Source organism: Phalacrocorax carbo, chromosome 13 (genome assembly GCF_963921805.1).
Source record: "Phalacrocorax carbo chromosome 13, bPhaCar2.1, whole genome shotgun sequence".
Taxonomy (NCBI): domain Eukaryota; kingdom Metazoa; phylum Chordata; class Aves; order Suliformes; family Phalacrocoracidae; genus Phalacrocorax; species Phalacrocorax carbo.
Window position 1 is genome coordinate 18,377,954 of NC_087525.1, and position 20,553 is coordinate 18,398,506.

Genomic DNA, 20,553 nt, shown 5'->3' on the forward strand with positions numbered 1-20,553 from the left:
CTAGTGCAACCACAGCACGACCTTAACAGCTCAGCTTTCCTGCACAGAGAACATGTAGTTTCACTTTGGACGGTGGAAGCGCACCGCAGGTTGTGCAGCAGCCACGTTGCCCACTGCCACATCTAAAATCTCCCACCAGAGTTCCCTGCGACCAGCCGGTTCCCCCGGCAAGGGCCGTGCGTTGTCAGACTGCTGTCCTCGCCCGCGGCTCTTGGAGCTGTTACAGAAACTGGTGGGCCGCTGAATGAGGCTGTTGGAGCAGTTTTTGCTCTGCAGGAGGCAGATTCACTGAGTGGCACCTGTTGGATAGTTCTCTGAATTATTCTGCTGGGTCAGCAGGTTTCCAGGTTCAAATGCTGGCACGGTGGAAGATGCAGAATGCTGTTGTTTCATAATCACCTTCTAAAAGTGTTGCTCTGTTGTATCGCTACTGTTAGATTGTCCTACTTTTGCTACCTATCTACTTTCTGCATAGGCTGGGTGAATTTTGCCCGCTGTATTACTTAGGCGTAGGCTTTGCAGCACCGGGCTGGCTGCGCTTAGCCTGGAGACGGGGTGTCGGGGGGATATGCCGCTGGCCGCTGTCACTGCTTCTCATGTGATTGAATAACAGGATAATTTCCCAGTCCAGCCACAGAGCAGTAATGCATGGTACTTATAGAGTACTTTTCATTTTTCAGATCAGTTTAATACTGCTCCTGGCATACGGTACACTCATCCGTCTCTCTACGTTCGCAGTCGTGCAGCAGAGGCCAGAGCAGCCCTCCCCTCTCTGGCTGGATCAGTGACTGCCCTATATAAATCTGCATATTAAGCAGATCTGGCAATTGTTCAGAGACAGACTTAAGTCAGAGGTGGAAATAAACTTGCTTATAACGGCTCTGCAGGCAGCACTCGGGGGGCACGCCGTTAGAGGCAGTGCGGAGGCTGGTTTGGGATTCTTTTTGCAGTCGGAGACTGGTGCTTTCTGTTCGCCTTCTGCCCCCCGCTCCCACCGCCGCAGCCCCCGGGTGAGCGGCCTGAAGGCATCCCGCTGCGCCTGCACGGGGGGCTCGCTCCCGCCGGCCACCTCCGCCCCCCCCCCGGGCCGGGGGGCACGGCAGGGCGCGGGCACGGCGGCTGCCCCTGCCTCCCCCTCCTGCTCCGCCACCGTGCGGAGCGCGCGGGGCGGCAGCCCGCGGGCCGCGCCGCCGTTAGCCCCGTGACGGGCGCCCGCGGCCCCCCCCGCCCCCTGCGCGCAGGAAGTTTTTCCGGCCGCGGCTCGGCCCGGCCCGGCGCCCCCCGCGGGGGGAAGCGAGGGAAGCGGCCCCCGTGTGCCGGGCGGCGGGGAGAGACGCGGGGCTGCAGCCCCCAGCCGCCTGCGGGGCGGGGCCGCGTGTGGGGGGGAGCCCGCCGCAGTCCTCCCGCCCGCCCTCCCTCCCTCAGTGCGCGGGGGCTGCAGTGCCCGCCCGGGCGGCCGCGGGCGGGGGGAGGCGGCCGCGCCCCGGGCTGCAGGGCCCCCCCCCCCCCCCGCGTCGGGCTGCAGGGCCCTCCCCCCGCCTGCAGCCCCCCCCTCCCTCCCCGGCCGCACCCCCCGGGCGGGCGGCGGCGCTCCGCGCGGCCCGGGAGCGCCCCCGTCGGCCCCACCCCGCGGCGGGCCGGGCCGGGCCGGGCCGGCGGAGGGGCGGAGGGAGGGGGCCGGCGCGGGGTGTCTCCGAGCCAGTTCTCGCGGTGCTGGCCAGGCTCAGCCTCCTTCCCCTCCCCGGCGAGCGGTGACTGTGCACGGCGGAGCGGGGAGCGCCGAGCCGGGCGCGGGGGAGCCCGCGCCGCCCCGCCGAGCCCGCAGGGGAGGCCGTCAGCAGCGCGCCCGCCCGGCCCGGCCCGGCCCGGCCGCCCTGCCCCATGCCCCAGCGGCGCTGAGCCTCCCGCAGCCCGAACATGGCCACCACGGCAACGTGCACCCGCTTCACCGACGAGTACCAGCTCTACGAGGAGCTCGGCAAGTACGGAGCCCGCCGCGCCGCGCCCCGCCGCCCGCCCCGGCCCGGCGCGGCCCCCCGCCGGCGCTGCCGGGCGCCCTGCGCCGGCTGCCCCGCGGCCGGAGGGCGATTAGCGGCCGCCCTGTAATCCCGCTCCCCGACCCCCCGCCCGCCCCGCGGGGAGAGGTGCTGCGGGGCGCCCCGCCGCCGGGCGGGCTGTCCCCGCGGGCTCCTGTTGCACCCCGGGACTTCCTCCCTGCCCCCCGCGCCCTGCCGGCACCGGGCCGCCGCCTGCTCCTCCCCGGCACCGTCTCCCCGCCGCACGCTGCCGCTTCCTTCAGCCGTGTCTGCGCTGGGACACGGCGCTGTTCCTGCGCTGCGATGCTTCGCTCCCCGTTTCCTTGTCCCTGTGGAAGGACCGGGCGCTACTGCACCGCGCTGCTCCCTCCTTTCCCTCCCTCCCGCGCCCCGCACTTGCCCCCGCATGGGCAGAGCTGCTGCCGTGCCCAGGACAGGGCTTTTGCGGGGGGACCCGGTGGGACGGGAAGGCAGCGTAGCGACGGGCAGGGTGGGACTGCGGGGAACGGCGCTTTCCGGGGTGCTGCTGCTCCCCCTCCCTCCCTGCGCCAAGTGCTGGGCTCGGCTGCTGCATCGCTCCCCGCCAGCCCCGTGTCCCCGGCCCTCCCCACGCCGCTGCGGCTGTGTGTCGCCCAGCCCGGGCCCCCGTGCTGGTGCTCACCTTGCTGCTTATTGGTCTGTGTGTGGAGGGTGAGGAAGGGGAGGAAAAGGCAGGACTCTGCAGCATCGGGAGGATTCAAGCTATTTTAGGCTCTCTGTAGGGCTAACTTGTCTTGTGGGGTCCTTGTGTGGCTTCCGTTCTTCTTTCTTACACTTCACATACGTGCATTTGTCCGTAGACGCGGTTTCACGTTCCTGGTCTGAAGGACTTAGAATTTTCTGCCAGTTTGCTCTGATTTGTCCTTTTTCCCCTTTGCAGATCTTTCATCTAAAGGCAGTTATTATTCTTTTCCCACACTGTTTTTTTTTGTGTTTTGTTTTTTATTTATTTTTCTTTTTTAAAAGAAGGGACCACTTTCAAGTGCTGATCTGTGTAGTCCTGTAGATTTTGAGTCCCTGCCTTTTTGCCTTGCTCTCGCTTGTGTTATCTCTTTTTTTTTTCCTCACAGAAATCCTTCCCTCTTTCTCAGACCTCTTCTCCAAGTGGCTCTTTGGAATAGTTGTAGTAATATCAGTAGCTCCAGCCTGAGAAAATGACCAAAGCCTCATAGCTTCCTACTCACTTCATTAATAGGTACATGCTTATCCCCATTTTGCAGGTGGGCAGAGAGATATAAGAGAACTAGTAACTTCTGCAAAGTGTTGCAGCGATTTTGTGACTGAGCTGGCGCTTGACTGTGGGGGAGCGAGTCCTGGTTCTCTGACGTAGCTGCTGGGGATACTGTCTTCGGGAGATGCGCTTGCCGGCTCGTGTTTGCAGCGTGCTTCTGGGCTGCTTGTCTCCCGTTCTTCAGTCCCGCCACGTCCTGTTTCTGTGCCTGTGCGGTCTCCCCCTCCGTGCCCAGTGTGCTGTTCTTACTGCGCTCTCTGTGAGGGGGCTTGAGGGGGCGTCAGAAGCCTTCAGTACCATATACACTAGGTTTTATTTGCTGATCGGACAGCATGCACTATTCATGTGTTGCTTATGTCCTCGGTGCATCATCTGCCCTGTCTTTAACCTGGCGTGCTCTGGGGATAGAAATTGCCTCTATTGTATTCTCATTTTCAGTTTCATAGCTCCTACCCTCTTTATTTTTCTTCTAGGGGAGCCTTCTCTGTGGTCCGCAGATGTGTAAAGAAGAGTTCATCACAGGAATATGCTGCAAAAATCATCAACACCAAAAAACTGTCAGCCAGAGGTTAGTGTCTCGATCCACCCTTCTTCCTTTTATTCATAGGAAATACTTTGCTGCAGTTGAAGCTGTAAGAATTTTAAGGGGTTTGAAGTTGCTTGTCTCAGTTGTTATTCCAGCGTAACAGAATAACTGAGTTGTGTGGCAAGGAGGAGACTGAAAGGAGGTAGCGTAGGGTGATAGACAAATTCCTGGGTTTGGAAATGGACACACTGTGAAGTGATGTTGTCTTTTTTCTTTTTGAGATCTTTCTTCTGCAAGCTGAGCTGGAGGTATGCTTATAGAAGATTTATCTACGTGTGTGCGTGTACCGATCACTCATAATAAAGAGAGGTGTCGCAGGCTGATTTTGCTGAATGTCTTTTCTACCTAGGAGATGTGTCTTCCCAGAGCAGATGTGATTATTTTTTTTTTTTTTGAAGGATAGATGCTATGTGCCTTGCTCCTTTCATGCTGTAGTTAAACGTGTTGTGTTTGGAAAGTAACAAGCGTACCTTCAAAGGCCGGAGTAGGTTGGATGGAGAGATCTTGTGAATTTAACTTCTCAACAAATTAGAACAAGTATTTTTTGCTTTCATTTGTTCTGGAGACTTCCAAAACCTGAAACCTGACGGAAGTCTTGTGAAAAGAGGAAAAAAAATCTTAACTCTTCCTCCACGCTGTTTGTCTTCCGTTTTCCAGGGACGTACATATGCACAGAGGGCAGCGTACCTTGTAGTATGCAGGGAATGTGTGCCTTCTAGTGTGCAGGGAATCTCTTAGAGGGGTCAGAGTTTCTTCAGGGGTGGGGTGGGCGAGGGGAAGAATGAGAGAAACTGAACTGCAGTAAAAGGTGCTGAAAGCAGAGAGTGCAACAAGTCAACATGCTGGAGGCATCTGTTTCTAGAAGAGGTGAACAAGACAAGATCCAAGTCCTTAGGGGCCTTTCGGATTTGACAAAATTAATGTGTTATGCCCTTGACTGCCTTGCTAGTTGAATAGATGGCTTAGTTAGGGGGGTTGACTGAGAAGTGGAAAACAAAGCAGCAGGAGGAGGAGGCAAATGATCTTGACAAATGATGTAGAAGTGAAGAATGTTTAGCCTAATCCCTATAAAAGAGAAAAACAGAATGTGTTCTTTTTGCTGGAATACAAAATGTGATGATAAGAGCAGAAGGCGGCTTGAAGAATGGTGAAAAATTTCCACTTACTGTAGTTTGCATGAAGTAGTGTCAGCAGTGGAGTGTGCTGACAGCGAAGGCTGGGGTGGTTTTTTTGTGGGGATTTTTTTTTTTTTAATTTGTGGAAGCAAGCCTATGTGATGATGTGTTGTTTCGGTATCCAGCCTGAGTGAGGCCGTGTAAGGCACCAGGCAGTGGAGCCTAGATTGGTTAGGAGGTGGCTGCAGATCCTGTGAGAACTGGTGTTCCCTCCACAGACAGGTGACAGTGCCCGCTGATGTAGGTGGGATATCCAATCTCTTGAGTTAAAAATTAGTCCAAGTTAGTATGGGAGAGGTTTGAAGGGTCGCTTTGCTTTGCTGATGGCCATTAATGCTGTGTTTGCTCCGCAGAGCTCTCCCCCTGTCCATCCTGTAGGGAGGACTAAAGCTTAGGAGAGCCATCTTCTCACACGCTAGTGGACACAAGCCTCCTTAGAGAAGGGAGAGGGTAGCTTGATCAATTAGTCGCAAATGAGAAACCGTTTCCTTTCAAAGGAGGTGGTATTGGAGTTAACTCTGGAGATAAGAAAAATGGAGAAAACTGCAGGATGAATAGAGTTGAAACAAAGTTCAGAAACATATTAGCAGAAGTCTAAAAGTAGCAAAAGAACTGATTGAGTCAGTTTTTAAGTCTTTGGGCACCTAATGAGTTACAGAGGGAGCAACATATAGTTGCTAATTGTTTTTCATGTTAAGGTGATGACAGTTTTATGATCCAGCAAGTAGGAAAAGTAAGTATGCATGGATACAGGCCATGTTTTGGTCTACTGCTTACTTTCTAGATTTCATTCCTTCCTTTAAATAAAATACACTGGGGAGGCTGGCCTGGTCCTCAGCTATATAACTCGAGGCAGCTGGCAATGACTTACTTTTTGGTTAGATAGAGGGCAGGTGTGGGGAGAGCCGAGAAAGGAAATGGGTGTTTCTGCTAGTACAGAAGAATATCAGAAACCATGGACTGATCAGGTTACCTTGAAGCCTTATCTGAGGACTGCATTTACAGTGGAAAGTGGACAGTGACTTCAGCTGAATATATAGGTTCCTCAGTTATTCCAGCTGTGTTCGCTGGTAGCTCAAGTGGCTAGTACAAAAACAGACCGAGTATTTTGATAGGAACTTAGTGAACTCACGTTGGAATCGGTCTTTAAAGCACTGAAGGAAAAATGTGTGCTATTTAAACTATGCAGCTGTAAATCAGTGATTAGGGAGATTCGATTCAGCAACCTGAAAATGTAAGTCTCGGGGAAAGGCATTTTAGAAAGCTGCCTGACACAGGAGAATTACGGCGTTAATTCTGCTGTATCTGGCTATATGTTGCCTGATGCTTCCTTCCCCCGAGCTGGCACCTCTCCCTGGGGAGGCCACGTCTCTGCCCGGCAATACGACGGGCATGGGGCTCTCCCGTGCGCCCAGCTGTCGCGCAGGTGAGCCCACCCTCCTGACCTGCCTCCCACCCTGCTGGTTTTCTTTTAGGCCTGGTCGCAGCACCAGAATGTCCCCTCATGTGGGGACACCCTGCCCCTCTCCAGCTTAAGCACAGCTACGTTGAACGTTTTGTACCTTCTCTAGCAGAATTTGAACGTGTAGGGTTACCTGATGTAGTAACTGCTACTTCAAGAGCCAGCATCTTGCTGCTGCTAAGTATGACTAGCCCGTTGCTGCTTCACAGAGTTTTGTCTGCTGTAGGGCTTCCCTTGATTATGTCCAGGGAAATGATAACAAAGCCTTGCTCCCCTTCTGCAGTACTTCCTGTTGCCTTTATTTTTCAAGACTCTTGATGAAGAAGTACTAGATAGCTGGCAGGGAAGAGCTGAATAGCTTGCTGTATGTAGCTGAAAAGGAGGAAGAGGAACGCTTCAGGGTGAATTGTGCGCGTTTAAAGGGTTCTGTATTACTTGACGTGTTTATCAAACTGTTTTCTTAACGCCGTAGAGTTGAAGAGGCATGGTGCTGTTACAGGGCTTCCCTGGGAAAGCAAGGAGGATGAATGTGGTGCTGGCCTTTGAAGGGCGGTCCTAACAACTTCAGTCTCGTAAGCTTCACCCTTTGTAAAATATGAAGTCAGATGTTGAGAGGAGAGTTTCTCATTCTCTGTTGTCTGATTTTTGGATGGCTGTTCTGTCTTTTTTAATAAATCATGTCAGTGAGAGCTGGTATAGATTAAAATGCATATTTTGGCTTTAATGAAATATTTGCTATTATTCATGTTGTGTTGATACTTAAGACTGCCCAGTGAAGAGTGTGCCAAGAACTTAAATTTCAAATGGGGGCCAAATGATCGTGGAAAGGGAGGGGAAACAGACTTTACCTTAGTCAGCATCCAGCTGAGATAGAAGAGCAGTTGTTGTTACACATGGGGGGAAATGCAGTGCTTCAGCCATCTGAAACTCGAAAGGGATGGAACACATGGGCTTTTACCAGAGCTTTGAACAGAGGGAACTAATAACTAATTTTTTGGAAGCTGTCTTGTGGGTGTCACCAGCATACTTTTGAACATGAAAATTCATGGCAAATAGTGCTTCAGTTCCCGGGCAGCAGTGAAGTTCAAATAAAGTAGAATCGCTTGCAGTGATCAAAAGGATCAAGAGAGAAGCAGTAGCTTTAGTAGCAGTAGGGAAATATCCAGGGTTTGACTCTCCTGCATATACTTAAAGGCAGTCCTGCGTTGGAAAGAGGTGGTCAGAGCTCTATCCTGTGATAATTTTTAGGGTGTTGTTTATTCCAAATAGTATATAGTGATCCTACCACCATGTGTTGGATTTTTGGCCCTTGTTTTTTAGGGTGGGGGGTGTGGCAATCTCTGTGCTTTACAGCAAATTTCATTTGCTGCTGAAAATCTGTATCTTTCAACTCTTGCAAGTGACATCTCTTGATGGGGGGGAAAGAAGAAAGCAAAGCAGTTGTCTTGGAAGTTAGACCGCTTCACTGCTTTCTCCTTACTGTGGCTTTGCTCTGGCCGGCGGAATAAAGAGGTAGATTCTCTCCCTGCTCTCCAGCTTTCCAGATTTGTAAACCAGATCAAAATTTGCAGTCTACCCAGTTATTTTGTTGTTGTTCCTATAGGAGAGTATGCGGTCTGTGGGAGGAGCAGGGAATTACTTCTGTGTATCAAACCCCATCAGGAAAAAAGCTCTCTCTGCACTTCCGACTCAGCTTTTTTTCCATACACCTCTCTTGTCCTCGCTTTCAGTGCCGTAAGTGATTGCTGATTTGGGCTTTACAGTATGTTTTGTTGGAGGCATCAATAGTAGTTTCCCTGGACGCTGAAACGTTGAGCTTGAATGCTGCAGAGGAAGTTCAGCAGCATCAGTCCCGAACCTCTGTCTTGATCTGTTCTCAGCCAGTATTTGCGTTAGGACCCTCTGGGACTGCTCTTGTGGCTGCCAGGTTTAAAGTCTGCTGTGAGCTACAGCAAACCTGCTTGAATTAGCTGCACGCAGCGGTGGTGCACTGCAGCCTGGCAGATCGGCTCTGTGTGGAAGCGAGGGAAGCCCAGCATACCGGTCACAGATGGCCGAAGCACAAATCCAAACTGGTGTAGAAATTTCCTGTAATAGGTGTCCTCTGCATGTGCCTGTGTTTGTAGGTTGGGGACAAATGTCCTTTCCCGCAGAGGATGGCGAGTCAAACTGTGTCTGCTGAGTGTACTTGCGGAGCAGCCAAATCAGGTTTGGTCATTTGGGTGGGAGAGGGGCTGCCTCTCCTGCGGGATGGGCCTTAGGCTGAGCGGGAAGCGCTTTGCTGCATCCCAGCTCCTCCTCCTCCTCTCCTCTGCTGCCTTTCAGGAGTCTAAGATGCTGTGATTAACGGCTGGACTCGATGATCTAAAGGTCTTCTCCAACGACTCTGTGATTCTGTGATCAGCTGCAGCGACGGTTGGGGATTTTTTGGGGTCCTTGCGCACGAGGAGGGATGCGGAGAGCAGAGCAGAGTGCACTGCGCCCCCCCCCCCCCCCCAGAGTGCTGTGTGCGGCTGGGGGCTGCCTGGCGGGGCGACCGTACGGGCTGGGGGCTGCAGGGGAGGAAGCGATCGGTGAGGTGGCTGCATGGATGGCGAGTGGCTGAACTCTCCGCTTCGCACCGCAGCACACATGCGTGCGGCGAGGGGTGGCGGGGGGGGCTGCTCTGCTGATGTCAGAAACTGCAGCCCTGTACTTCTGCCAGCAGCCTGCCTCCCCCTCCTCCTCCTCGCCGCCTCTGCCTGCAGCCCTGCTTAGGGGAAAAGGGGCTCAAGCAGTGTACGTCACTAGGGGAAATTTCACTGGAAGAGGTGTTTGGGGGACAGGAGGGGTGTGTGTAAAAGGAGAGACCCTGACCTTGGAGGAGAGGCTGGGGCTGGGAGCTTGGCGGGAAGATGCCGGGGAGGGGATCAGCCTGGCTTTTCGCCTGCCCTACGCACCGATGCAGGCAGGAGAGCGCCCTGGCGTGAGAGCCGGCAGAGATTGGCAGGGTGGCGAGCAGTGGAAGCCTTGCATTTGCTGTGGCTTGCTGTGGCCAGAAGCTGGCTTCCTCCTGCTGTGGATGTCGGTGATGGTTGGGGTTACCCCAGGTTGCCTCTCAGTTTACACTGTATATTTTATAAAGGAGTTGGAACAGAGCAGGCAGGATTTCAGCTCATGTCTGTCTTCTGAGTGGTCACATTGAGTATTAAATTTCCAGCATTAACAATGAGGAGGGGGGGAAGTGCGCACACAGATTGGGCAGGAGCTCCTACAGCCTCTGTGCGAGGTTGGAGAAAGGGGCTTGGCGAGAGAGTTGGGTTTCTTATTTCCCCAATATAAACTGGATTTGTGTACAGCGGAGATGTGATTCAGCTGACTCCCATGTGTGTCCCGAAGCCCTGGGCTCTAGAGCATTTACCCTGATCAGCAAGCCATGATTGAAATATTCCCAGGTGTCCCTCCAGCGAAGAGCGGGATGTCCACTTCAGATGTTTGGGGCAGGGAGAGCTACTTGAATTTCTTGTAAGGGCCCAGTGCCAAAGCTGTGGGGTTTATTTGTTGGTTTTGGGGTGTAGCGTGGAAATTTCACTGCCTCCAAATTTAATCCTCTGGACAGTGCCAAAACCATAACTGCCAGAGAGGACTTGTCTGTGGATCGTAAAAAAATTTCTGAAGAGTGCTTCATTATCCCTGCACACATCTTCCCACCCCCCCCACCCCCCCAAAAAAAAATAAGGTGGGTTAACATCACTGGTTTGAGACGACTGAGTATCTTTTTGTTCCCTTCCATGTCCTGAAAGTGTTTTAGTTTTTCTGGCCCTGCAAATTGGGTGAAGACAGTTTATAAAGGGGAAGCACACTAATATACAAATCTCTCTGCTGTGCCACCTATGAACACCATCTGTCTGCTTCACAACCCTGACAACCAGGGCATCACCCTTTTTTTCATTAGTTCTGGCTTCTTACCTGTTTTGGTGTTTCAGGTGTTTTTTTTTTTTTTCTTTCCTCTGTTGTTGAAACCTGCTGGTTTTCACCAACATAATTGACTTCAAAAAAAAGTTAATCTGCCAGTGTTTGACTATAGAGTGAGCTACTGCTGTTGGCTTGACTGGGGGGGAGAGGGCAATATCAGCTGGCACCAGGATCGCCAGCACAGGAAAGAAGCCTTGAACACTGTAAAAAGCAATGTGGAGTACCTCACCTTGTTGTGTGTTTGCCTGCAACAGAGTGATGTCAGTGCTCAGAGCAGTTACACTGGGGGAAGCAGAGGTGCGTTGGTTTCTGATGGGCAAATGAGTACCTAAAATTTTCAGGTGCTCTCTGGATAGTTTTTTTTTTAGTGTGTAGGGGAAATGTCAATGTAACAACTGTAGTTCCAGCTTTCTTCCCTTGTTTTAATTTGAATTTGTTTTGAATGTTGTCTCTTGTGGATCAGTTACTTCAACTGGTAACTATTAATCTATAATGCTTTGATTGAAATGTCCCTTTAGTAATGATGCTTTACACTCTTCCGTTCCTCCCAGAGAATACTGCAGAATTCCTGTTGCTCCCACTTGTTAGATGAGCAGGCTGGGGAGGATGGGGGTTGGTGCAAGCGGGTAATTCCCAACAACTCTGAGAATAATTCAGGGATGTAAGGAGAACTGATTGATATTGTATCTTGCCTTTTTATGACGGGTCAGGAAAGGAGGAGATAAGTGTAGCTTTCGTCCTGGTGTCAGGATCCGTCTCGCTCTGCTCCTGGCAGAGTCAGAAGGAGAATTCCCTGTCTTTGAGATGTGAGTAAATGTGATGACCTTTCAGAGAATGCGTGTGTGTGTATAGATGTGATAGTGTGCTCTCAGCACTTTTGCGTTCTGTTCCTGAGAGCATGAGGTACAGATTTCTCCAAAGCAGTGACCCGCTGCCCTGCTGTTTCAGTCCAAAGTTCCCATCTTGAGTTGTCTGTCATCCAAGCACCCGCAGCTCTGGGCTGTCTCGTCTTTCCTGTGGCTGGAGTCTGCTTGGCAGTGACACTGGGACAAGTCCAGGTTAGTGTCCTGCTTCTGAGAAGGGTGCTAGCGAACCTCTTCCCTTTGCTAGAAGGCACAGGTGGTTTGGCTGTTAAACGCAAGACCCGTTTTCTCCAGGGCAGCAAAGGTAGCGTCTCTCTTTGTAGTGCTGCTGTTAGAGTAATTCTGCGAGTCCCAAAAGTTCAGCTGAGAGCTGTCTCGGAGAAAGGAGTAGGCATTGTGGGAATGAGGACATAGTTAATTTAAAAGAAAAACAAAATCCATGCAAACACGTCTCTGGGGAAGGAAGGTGCCTGCAAAGATGAGCCTGGGAGTGGGTATAGCGCTCTGCAGGCCTACCAAGCCAACCACTAAATGGCAGGGAAGGCAGGGAGCGGCAGCCTGCCTGCTGTGGAAGAGCTGCTGGGTTATCTCTGGGGGCTGTTGCCATGATGACAGTGGCAAACAGGGACTGAAAAATTTACCAGATGCATGTGAGCCAGAGGATTAAACTTTCTCATAGGAGGGAAGGGAGGGGGAGGAGGAGGAGGGCGGGTGATGATGTATTATCTAAGGACAGCATCCTAGTGAGAAATACCAGGCTCGCTGTCCTGTAGCCGCTGGGATGGCAGGGGGGAATGTGGACTGGCATTCCTCCTCCAGTGTAAACGCTGGGCAGCGCTGCTCTGACTGATTCCCTCTTGGAAGAGGGGGTGGATGCACCCCACTTGCACTGGGTAGATTGGCAGGGTTCACGTTGTTGTGGCAGGTGAAGCGTAAGATGTGGGAAAGGGGATCTCTCTTTCTTTTTTTGGCCTTTTTCTATTCCTTATACCTACAAATAACTCTAGCTCTCTACCCTATGCTTAGAGCTTTTCCCCATCAGAGTTGGTGCAAATAATCAAGTTTCAGTGTTGCCTGCAGGTCTCAGACTATCGAACACGAAGCTAACCAGCCTGCACTAGTGTTACTGATAATGCAAGGCTGTTGTCATTGAAAATGTCTAATGTGAAACCGTGTCAGTGCTGTTAAGGCTAGTACAGGTCTTGACCCTGCGCACTGCTTTTGTCCCCGCTGGTTCCCCTTCCCAGAGCTGGAGTGGTGTCCCTGCGTGTTGGAGCTGATAGCGCGGTGGGGAAGGCCCGGGTGGCGGGTCGGTAGTGCGTCAGGGAGGCTAGGCTTGGGCAGTTGGCCCTCCGCTGGAGTCTGAGGGAAGTCCTATCACTAACCTGTGCTAGACCTTCCTCTGGGGGCTGACCGTTACAGGGACTGGTCCTAGAAGAACCAGTGATTTTCAGTTGGCTGGGGAGCAAGGAGCTGGTGAGGGGGTCTCTGCACTCAGTGCCCCAAATCTCAGTGCCCCGTAGCTCAGAAGGTGGTACCGCTTGGTTGTTTGCAGTACTACAAGTAGCACTGCTTTTGCAGGCTGTTTCAGGAAAGGCTTATCTGGTCATGCCCGGCAAACCTCTGAGCAGCAATGCACATACTGACATAAAATGTTTCTCTGCAGATTTAGTAAGATAGAATTGTGGTAATTAAAGCTGGTGTCTTTCTGTAAGAGCTTCTTCAACTTAAAACATTTATTTATGAAATGACTGATTAATATATGTGGAAATAAATGGCATCGGTCTTTCCTACTAGCGCAAATCCCATGGGCTTTTTACACCCCTGTGAATACAGGCTGTGAGTGAGAACAAGGATGTTAAGGCTCCAAAGCCAGTTCCTGAAAGCTTGTGGAAAGGACTCTTTCCCTTCCCTCACTTCCACTCTTCTTCTAGGCACATGAGATAGCTGATGTAGGCTGTAGCTTGTCTAGTGCAGTAATGCAGTATTCGGATGTGCTTTATCTTCTGCTGTTACTGTGTCATCTCTGTAAATCAGTTGGTGTAGAGTGTGGTAAGTGATAGCCGTGAAGAGAGACGTGTAATTTCTTGATGTTGAAGACAACTCTCCTTTGAAGGAGGTGGTTTTCTCAATCCCAGGGGAGTGGCGAGAAAAGAAGCAGTTGGACACAGCCTGAAGTCTGAGGTGAAAAAAGGAGGGAGAAGAGCTAGAAAGTTTTCAATTTAGGTGCACTGTTTTTTTCTTTTCTTCCTCTGAGCCCTCTTCTTTTACAGGTGGGAATAAGCATAAGGTAGCTGAAGAAGGTGAGTTTTACCCTGACTTCTCTATTGAAGGAGATTATTTCCTGATCCTGTTGCTTTGTTCCAAATCTGCCATACCTTCCGCAGGGTCTGCAGTTGGTGGTCTTGCTTCTGAGCCAGGGGTCTCCTTGTCTGTGCAGCAGCATACAGTCAGCGCGTTAAGTTCCCCACAGCTCTGGAGGTGTGCGAGATGTGTGCGTTGATCCTGCTGCTGTGCTTGCTGCTACAGACCTGATGTCATATGCCTAACTTGAAATGTGACTTCAGTGCTTTCTCTGGGACACACTTACTAGATGCACCTCTCAAAGAGCATGGGTACCCTGGAAGCTTTTGCAGGGAAAACAGCTTGTTAAACCTTCTCTTGTGCTCGTCTCCAGTGCCTGCCAAATATACTTAGCATTTCTGCTGTAGTGGAGCATCTGCCATTCTGAAAATGTCCATATGTATCTTGGGGTTTTTCTGGTTGATTTCTTATGTTGTTTTGTTTTGTTTTTTTCCTCTTACCTCCTTGTGTCCAAGCATATAACATTTCATGGGTGATGGGCCAAGAAATCACCCAGGGTGGCTGGAGGAAAAGGTAGATGTGGAAGAAGGAAGTCATCTTTAGTGCCTCCTGTAATCCACAGGGACTTGCCGGAAGGCTGTTCGTGGAGGCTAATAGAGAGTCTAGCCTTGTGATGCCAAGCAGGAGTTCTTTGTTGGTCGCCCAAAGAGTGGTACACTGTTACATTTAATTTTGCCTGCCTCGGGGCCTCTCCATGTAAGCTTTGGGTATCATATGTCCTCTGTTGAGATTGTGTCGCAGAGATTGGGAGAGTTTACGTTCTGCAGCTTTGTTTTATAACTGGTGCCAGTGCAGAGACAAAGCTCAATCATGACAGATGTGCTTCTTCAGTGCAAGTTAAAGTAGTGATTCATAGCTCTTGTGTTACTTTAAATATTCCTGATTTCTGGAGTGTGGGATTGAAAAGTGACTTCCAGCTCTGCCCATTTTTGTTTGTTTTGCATGTCATCTGGCCTAGAATCTGCCAGCTCTGCAGATTAGGAGATTGTGTTGCGTCTACTGCTTGCTATGAAGTTGCCCGGATTAGGATTTTCAGTGTTGCCTGATCAGTGCAGAGCAATCATCCACAGCCTTCTCTGTCTGTCTGAATTGCTCTTGCACTTAATAAGGATCATGTAGAGTGAAGTGTTGGTCAGCTCGTCCTTTGTGTGGAAGTACTTCTACAGCAGCAGACTGGGAGTCGAGCTCTCATAACGCGCTTGTCTCCCAGACAGCCACATTCAGCATCAGAGATGTGAAAAAAGAGGAACGAGGTAGTTAGCTCTTTAGATTGCCATTATCAAATATTGCTGACAAGCCTAGGTGACTCTGGCTGCTGCTAGCAGCCTATGTTGCTGCAGAGCTGGTTACCCAGCTTTAAGGAAGAGCATTATGCCTCGGTTACCCTTTCTGGCTGTGTACACTTAGTTTCTTCAGTGGTCCCAAAGATGAGTTTAAAAAGCTTTCCCTCCCACCGCCTCACAAATGGTCAAGAAGTTTCTTGGCTTTCCTAGGCTTTTCAGCCTGCCCATCTCCCTGATGAAATATGAAACATTAACTGCTGAAGTTTTTTTTCTTATTTGAAAAACACAGCTAAAATTCCTTCCCCATCTTGGAAACAAAACTCAGGTCTCTCTGATGCAGTTAGCTTATCTGAAGGGGTGGTGGGGGCCAGCTTGGGGACAAGGAAACAAGCAGCTCAGCTGAGCCAGAGCAGTTTATATTCTTCCTTCTGCATCTCTGAATTCCTGGATCCTGCATTGCAGTGACTTGGCACTGCTGAGACCTGCCTCCCTGCCACACTGTTACCTTGCCTGCTAACTGGCTGTAGCCTGATATTTATTTAACTGGTTCATCCAAACCCACCGACACCTGATGCGATCAGCTGATGGGGAGAAGAAAGGAGGTCGTGCCCAGAAATGAGCTCCCTTGGTGGGATTTATCTTTCTTAAGCTGTGCGCTTCAGGACCCTGTGTGCGTAGTGGGATTGAGATGGAGTTGCTGGAGTTCTTGCGCAGGCCGTAGTCTCCGTGTGTGCGGCGGAGGCGTCACCGGTATGGCACGGCTGCGTCGCCTTCGGAGCAGCTCTGTGCCCTACCCTCTCGCTTACTGCATGTCTGCTTTAAGAGGGTTCATCTGCAATGCAGCTGTTAGTGGGGAAGCTCGGTAAATCAAGAGGGAGCGAGCCCAAGCGAGCCCTCTGGGTCCTCCCCATAGCACAGGGAAACTTGGTCAGAAAGGCTTTTTGCAGGAGGAGGAGGAGAAAGGGATGGCAGAACAGCGCTGATGCGAGGAGCCCCTCCTTCCTGTGCCTGTGCCTGCACCGGCTGCTCAGGAGCTGGAAGACATGTGGAAGGCGCAACGGGCAGCAGCCCTGGAACTGGGAAATCCTGTCATGCTTCTCCTCTCCTCACTCCGCCACAGAGTCTAACCAGGTGTCTGCGTAGGGCTGTCCCTGCCAGGATGTCTCTATTGCACACTCCCTTCTAACACAGGATGTCCTGTAACAACTCGGAGCCTGTGAGCTTCTGCATGCAACTCGAAGCGCACAGAGCCCTCGTGAGCCGCGAGTTTGTTCCTGTGCCCTCCCCCGTTGCACAGGCAGCCGCTGGCTGGTGCGAGGGGGTGATGCCAGGGAGGAAGCCCACCGGTGAAGCGCCGGGGCTGCGTGGGTGGTGTGCCTGGCAGGCTGGGCACTGCTGCTGAGTGACTTGGTACGAGGAGGAGGAGAGGGGCCGCGTGCTGTGGTAGCCCTGCTGCAAGCGGGGCTCTCCGAGGGGGAGCTCTGCAGAGGTTGCAGCCCCTCAAGCGCATGTCGGGGAAGCTGGCCGGGGAGTGTGTGGCTTTGAGCACATGGTGAGGAGTGGGTGCCTTGATGTTCTGCTTTTCCCCTGCCCCTTTGCTTCTCCAGTGTGCAGAAGCCCTGTAAAAGACTGCCTGGGTATCAGCCATGCTTGGGAACACTTGTAGGATTGCTTGCTGGTTCCCCAGCTGCGAGATTCTGAGGGTATTCTGGTGAAAAAAGTCCTCTGTGGTTAAGTAGCTGGGAAGCGTGATGCCTCCCCACAGGGATACCTGAAGTGCCAGGGGCCAGAGCTGGAGAGGGCTCCACGGGACCTTCCTCAAAAGTGACTGCAGCTGGGGAGAGTGCGTGCTCCTTTTCACGCTGGTGCTTAGCAGGCAAGGCTCCCTCCTTCACTGCATTTAGAAGGATTCGGGGCAGACTTGGTTTTGGGTTTCTTCTTTTGTTTCTTTATTTCCAACTGGGAGAGCATTCTCTGTTGACAGTCTTTGGTGATGCAAGAGAAATCGGTGTATGATTCACCACCTGCTTTTCCTCCTCTGTTTCCTCTCTCCTGTTTGCACGGACATTCATTGTCCCTCTCATAACTGAGTTGTACTAACCATGTATAAGCAATGCTCCCTCCCCTTTTGCTGGGGGACTGGCTGACTTGTAAGAAGTTATTTTTAGGGTTTGCTTCCTGGGATATTCTACCCGTGGCCAGTTATGGTGATGAAAATGTCACTGAGATGCAGGAAGGACTCCCAACTCATTGCTAGCATGCTTGATATTTCTGTTGTAAGGGTGTTCATGGGGGACATGAGTCCCTTACCACTACATCACCTGTGATTAGGGAGACGGCCACAATGACTGTGCAGCATGACTCCCTGTGAAAAGCACACTGAGCTTCTAAGGTGATAGATCATGTTGCAACTGAATTGGCCCAGGGGAAAAAAAAAATAAGAGAAAGGGAAGGGGAAGAAAAAAGCCTGCCTTTGTTGCACTGGAGTTTGTTTTTGCCGTTTTTCTTTCTTCTGCAAAGGGATGTCAGTGGTGCAGAGCTGTGTGTCAGTGTACAGGGCTGTCCCTAACAGGGAGTTTGTTCCCTGTGCTGGATGTATTGGGTTGCACTGGGCTGCTGCCAAATGCCTGGTCTAGACTAGAGGAGGTGTGTGCTTATTCTTTTTAAATGCCTCTCCCACCCCAGATCTGTGGCTTGCAACACCTGAAAAAGTAGATCTTTATGGCAGCTATAGCTAGCAAAGCATGAATGTAATGCGGGCAAATTACACAGCCCAGCTGAGCAAGGCCGTGGGGTGACAACATAGAGTCTTTGGTGGTAGTGTTGGCTTAAGTAGCACCTGCCTCTTTCTCTGGAGATGTCTGTTCTGTCCTCTGTATCACAGCAGGTCTCTCTCCTGTTCTGTCTCATCCATTCAATCAGAAAACCAAGCTCAGAAGAACCCTTCAGTAAGGAATTATCGAAGTGATGGGGATGGGAAGGCATTTGGCTTTCAGATTGGTTTCTCGGCGCACCCATGGAAGTGGTTGCTTGGGTGTAGCTCTGGGAACCAGGATTTCCTGCAGTTGGGACTGAGCAGGGTGCATGTGGAGTGGTGTGTTAGTGCATCAGACCGCTGGTGTGGAGATGGCTCTTGTGTGCTCCCAGCTGCTGCGTGGACTTACTGATGCGTGGTGGCTTTTGCCCTTTTGTATAGACGTGTTTTGGTGGCTCTGCTATAGGTGATACCTGGTGTGGCGCATATGCGCATTTTAAGTCTTCTCTCACTGAAATTTCTTGGTAGCCTGCTCTGTATTTACAGCTTGCCCTGCTTAATTTAACTTTAGCTTAGTATCGCTAGGGGAACTTAGTCTTAAAATAGGTGGTTTGGCTTTTTTTTTTAATTATTCTAATCCTCTGAGACTTGGTGTTTCTTCTTGTCAGAAGAGTGTATTTCCACAGAGGTATTATCCCTTTTAGAGGGGAGTCATTCAGCACATGGGTGCAGAACCATTCATTTTCCTTTTAGTTTACTCCTCTTGTTCATGTCCCTCAAATACCAAATCAAGGCAGCATTTCCAGCATCCTTCCCTCTCTCACCTGGTTGGAACAGCTAAAAAAATAAGTGATGAATATAGGCTTGCTGCTGCATGACACGGGCCCCAGAACGTGTCTCGTGCAGTGAAGAATGGCATTCTGCTGAATACCAGCATTAGCAGCATGCAGAAATTCTGTGGTTTTGTTTCCCTCCCAAGCTCCCATCTTTTGGGTTCAAACATGGATTTCCTTGGCTTGTTCAAAAGTAATCCAACTGTTTAATGACCAGTGGCTGCATTATCATATAGCATTTGATTCAAGGGCCACGTCGTACAGATGTGTGGTTGGAAAACTGGGGACTGGATGCAGTAGGTCTGCCTGGACAGCCCTGACAGCGACGGCTAAATTGAGGCGTGTCAGGGTTGTGCAAGAAGGAGCCTGTCCTGCACAGGACGGCCTTATGGCTCCTCTTCCTATGTTGGTAAAGGTGGAGTCAATGCCAGGAACTTCCAAGTACGGTTTTCCCCAAGGTTTTGTTAGTAGGGATTTGCTCTCTTCTATGGAAAGGGATGGGTCTTTAGTCTTGTTCTCCAGGACTTTGATTCCCCTCACTCCTTGTCCTCCCAAAATTTGTTTTTCCCTACCTGAAAGAAGGTCCTTCCACTGCACTGGGCTCCTCTGTGCCACCAGGAAAGTGCTCCTGCAGCTTTTTTTTTTTTAGCCATGTGCCCTCAGTCTCGCCTTGTTGTTCCCCCATAAACTACATAATGCCTCACTAGCTTTCATTAAGCACCCTTGATCCTGCCAGTACCACTGTTGGGCAGGGAAGCATTAGCCCTGTTTTACACTTGGAAGTACTGAGAGAGATGCAGATATTAAAGTGCTTTCCAGAACACTTGGCAATAAGCCATGACGAGTTAGGAAAAGAGTCCAAGTCATTTTCTTTGCTGTAACAGTGATAAGAAGAGTGTAGGTAGAAAAAAAGACTGTGGGCATTTGGCAGGAAAATAACGTGGGCTAAAGCATGTAATAAGTGGAGTTGTAGTCTAGTTTGCTGGTTATAGGAGTAAGATTTTTGTGTGTTCCTTGTACTGCTTTCCTCTCTGACTTGCTTATTGTTAATGGAATACAGCTCTGAGGTGCGTTACGTTGGGCATGCCTTTGGACTCTCTACCTTTCTGGGTTTCTTTGGGTGATAAGAGATAGTTTGAAACCTAGAGGTAATTGCTGTTGATACAGAAGGCTTTTATACAGATGACGATAAACAGCACATGGGGTTTTTTGTGTGTGTTGGTGAAGACTAATCAGAAGAAGTAACGGAGATCACTTAGATATAAAATTGCTTCCTTGTATCCATCATAACTATGGGAATGGGGACAGTAATGTCTGCAGTGAGTTGCTTTCTGAAGTGGGTAAAAGTAAAGTGGCAAAAATGAAAACTGAGATCTCTAGGATCAGCAACTGTACCTAACGGTGAAAATAAGAGCAATCTTATGACAAGAATTCAGGTAAATTCTAAAATTGGCTGCATTTCAGGATCTGAGTAAGTAATTTAGTCAGTTGTGAAAAATTTAGATTATGGGATGCTGTCAGGAAACTGTTCCTGCTCCCCACTCGCTGTGTCTCTGGCGAACTAATCAGCCTGTTTGTGCAGAGGCTTCCTACCTCCCGGAGAATTTGTAAACATTCGTGTTAATGTATGGTTAAGGCATTTGAAGCCTTTCCAAAGGAAACAGCTGTAGATGCACAAGGTGTACTGCTGCAAGCCCTCTCTATCACGTGATAATGTCAAACTAATATGAAGTCTTCAAGAGCAGAACATCCTTTGCATCCAGGGAGGAATAAAATCTTGGATGTGTTTAAGATTATTACTGTTAGCTCATCAGAAGGAATAATGAGAAGTTATGGGACAGAGCCGAAGACCTGTCGTTAACTGAAAGCTGGTTCAGGGGAGGGAATAAAAAAATGGGGGGGAACGGACCAGAAAGCTATGTTAGAGTTAATAGCGTGTATGCTGGGGATACTGCTCTCGTTTCAAACAGCG

General features: G+C 50.7%; 1 protein-coding gene across 7 annotated transcripts in view; it reads left to right on the top strand.

Moving 5' to 3' along the window:
• Positions 1–1,641: 1,641 nt before the first annotated feature.
• The window catches only part of CAMK2G (calcium/calmodulin dependent protein kinase II gamma), a 122,505-nt gene continuing 103,593 nt past the window's right edge, over positions 1,642–20,553 (top strand). Inside the window, exons 1-2 of one of the 7 annotated variants that reach the window (XM_064464963.1) lie at positions 1,642–1,982; positions 3,780–3,874. In XM_064464963.1, the coding sequence (XP_064321033.1) occupies positions 1,918–1,982; positions 3,780–3,874 (160 nt within the window). In that variant the 5' untranslated portion in view covers positions 1,642–1,917. The remainder of the gene's footprint in view (positions 1,983–3,779; positions 3,875–20,553) is intronic. The other 6 variants (XM_064464957.1, XM_064464958.1, XM_064464959.1 and 3 more) reach the window with 6 other exon arrangements.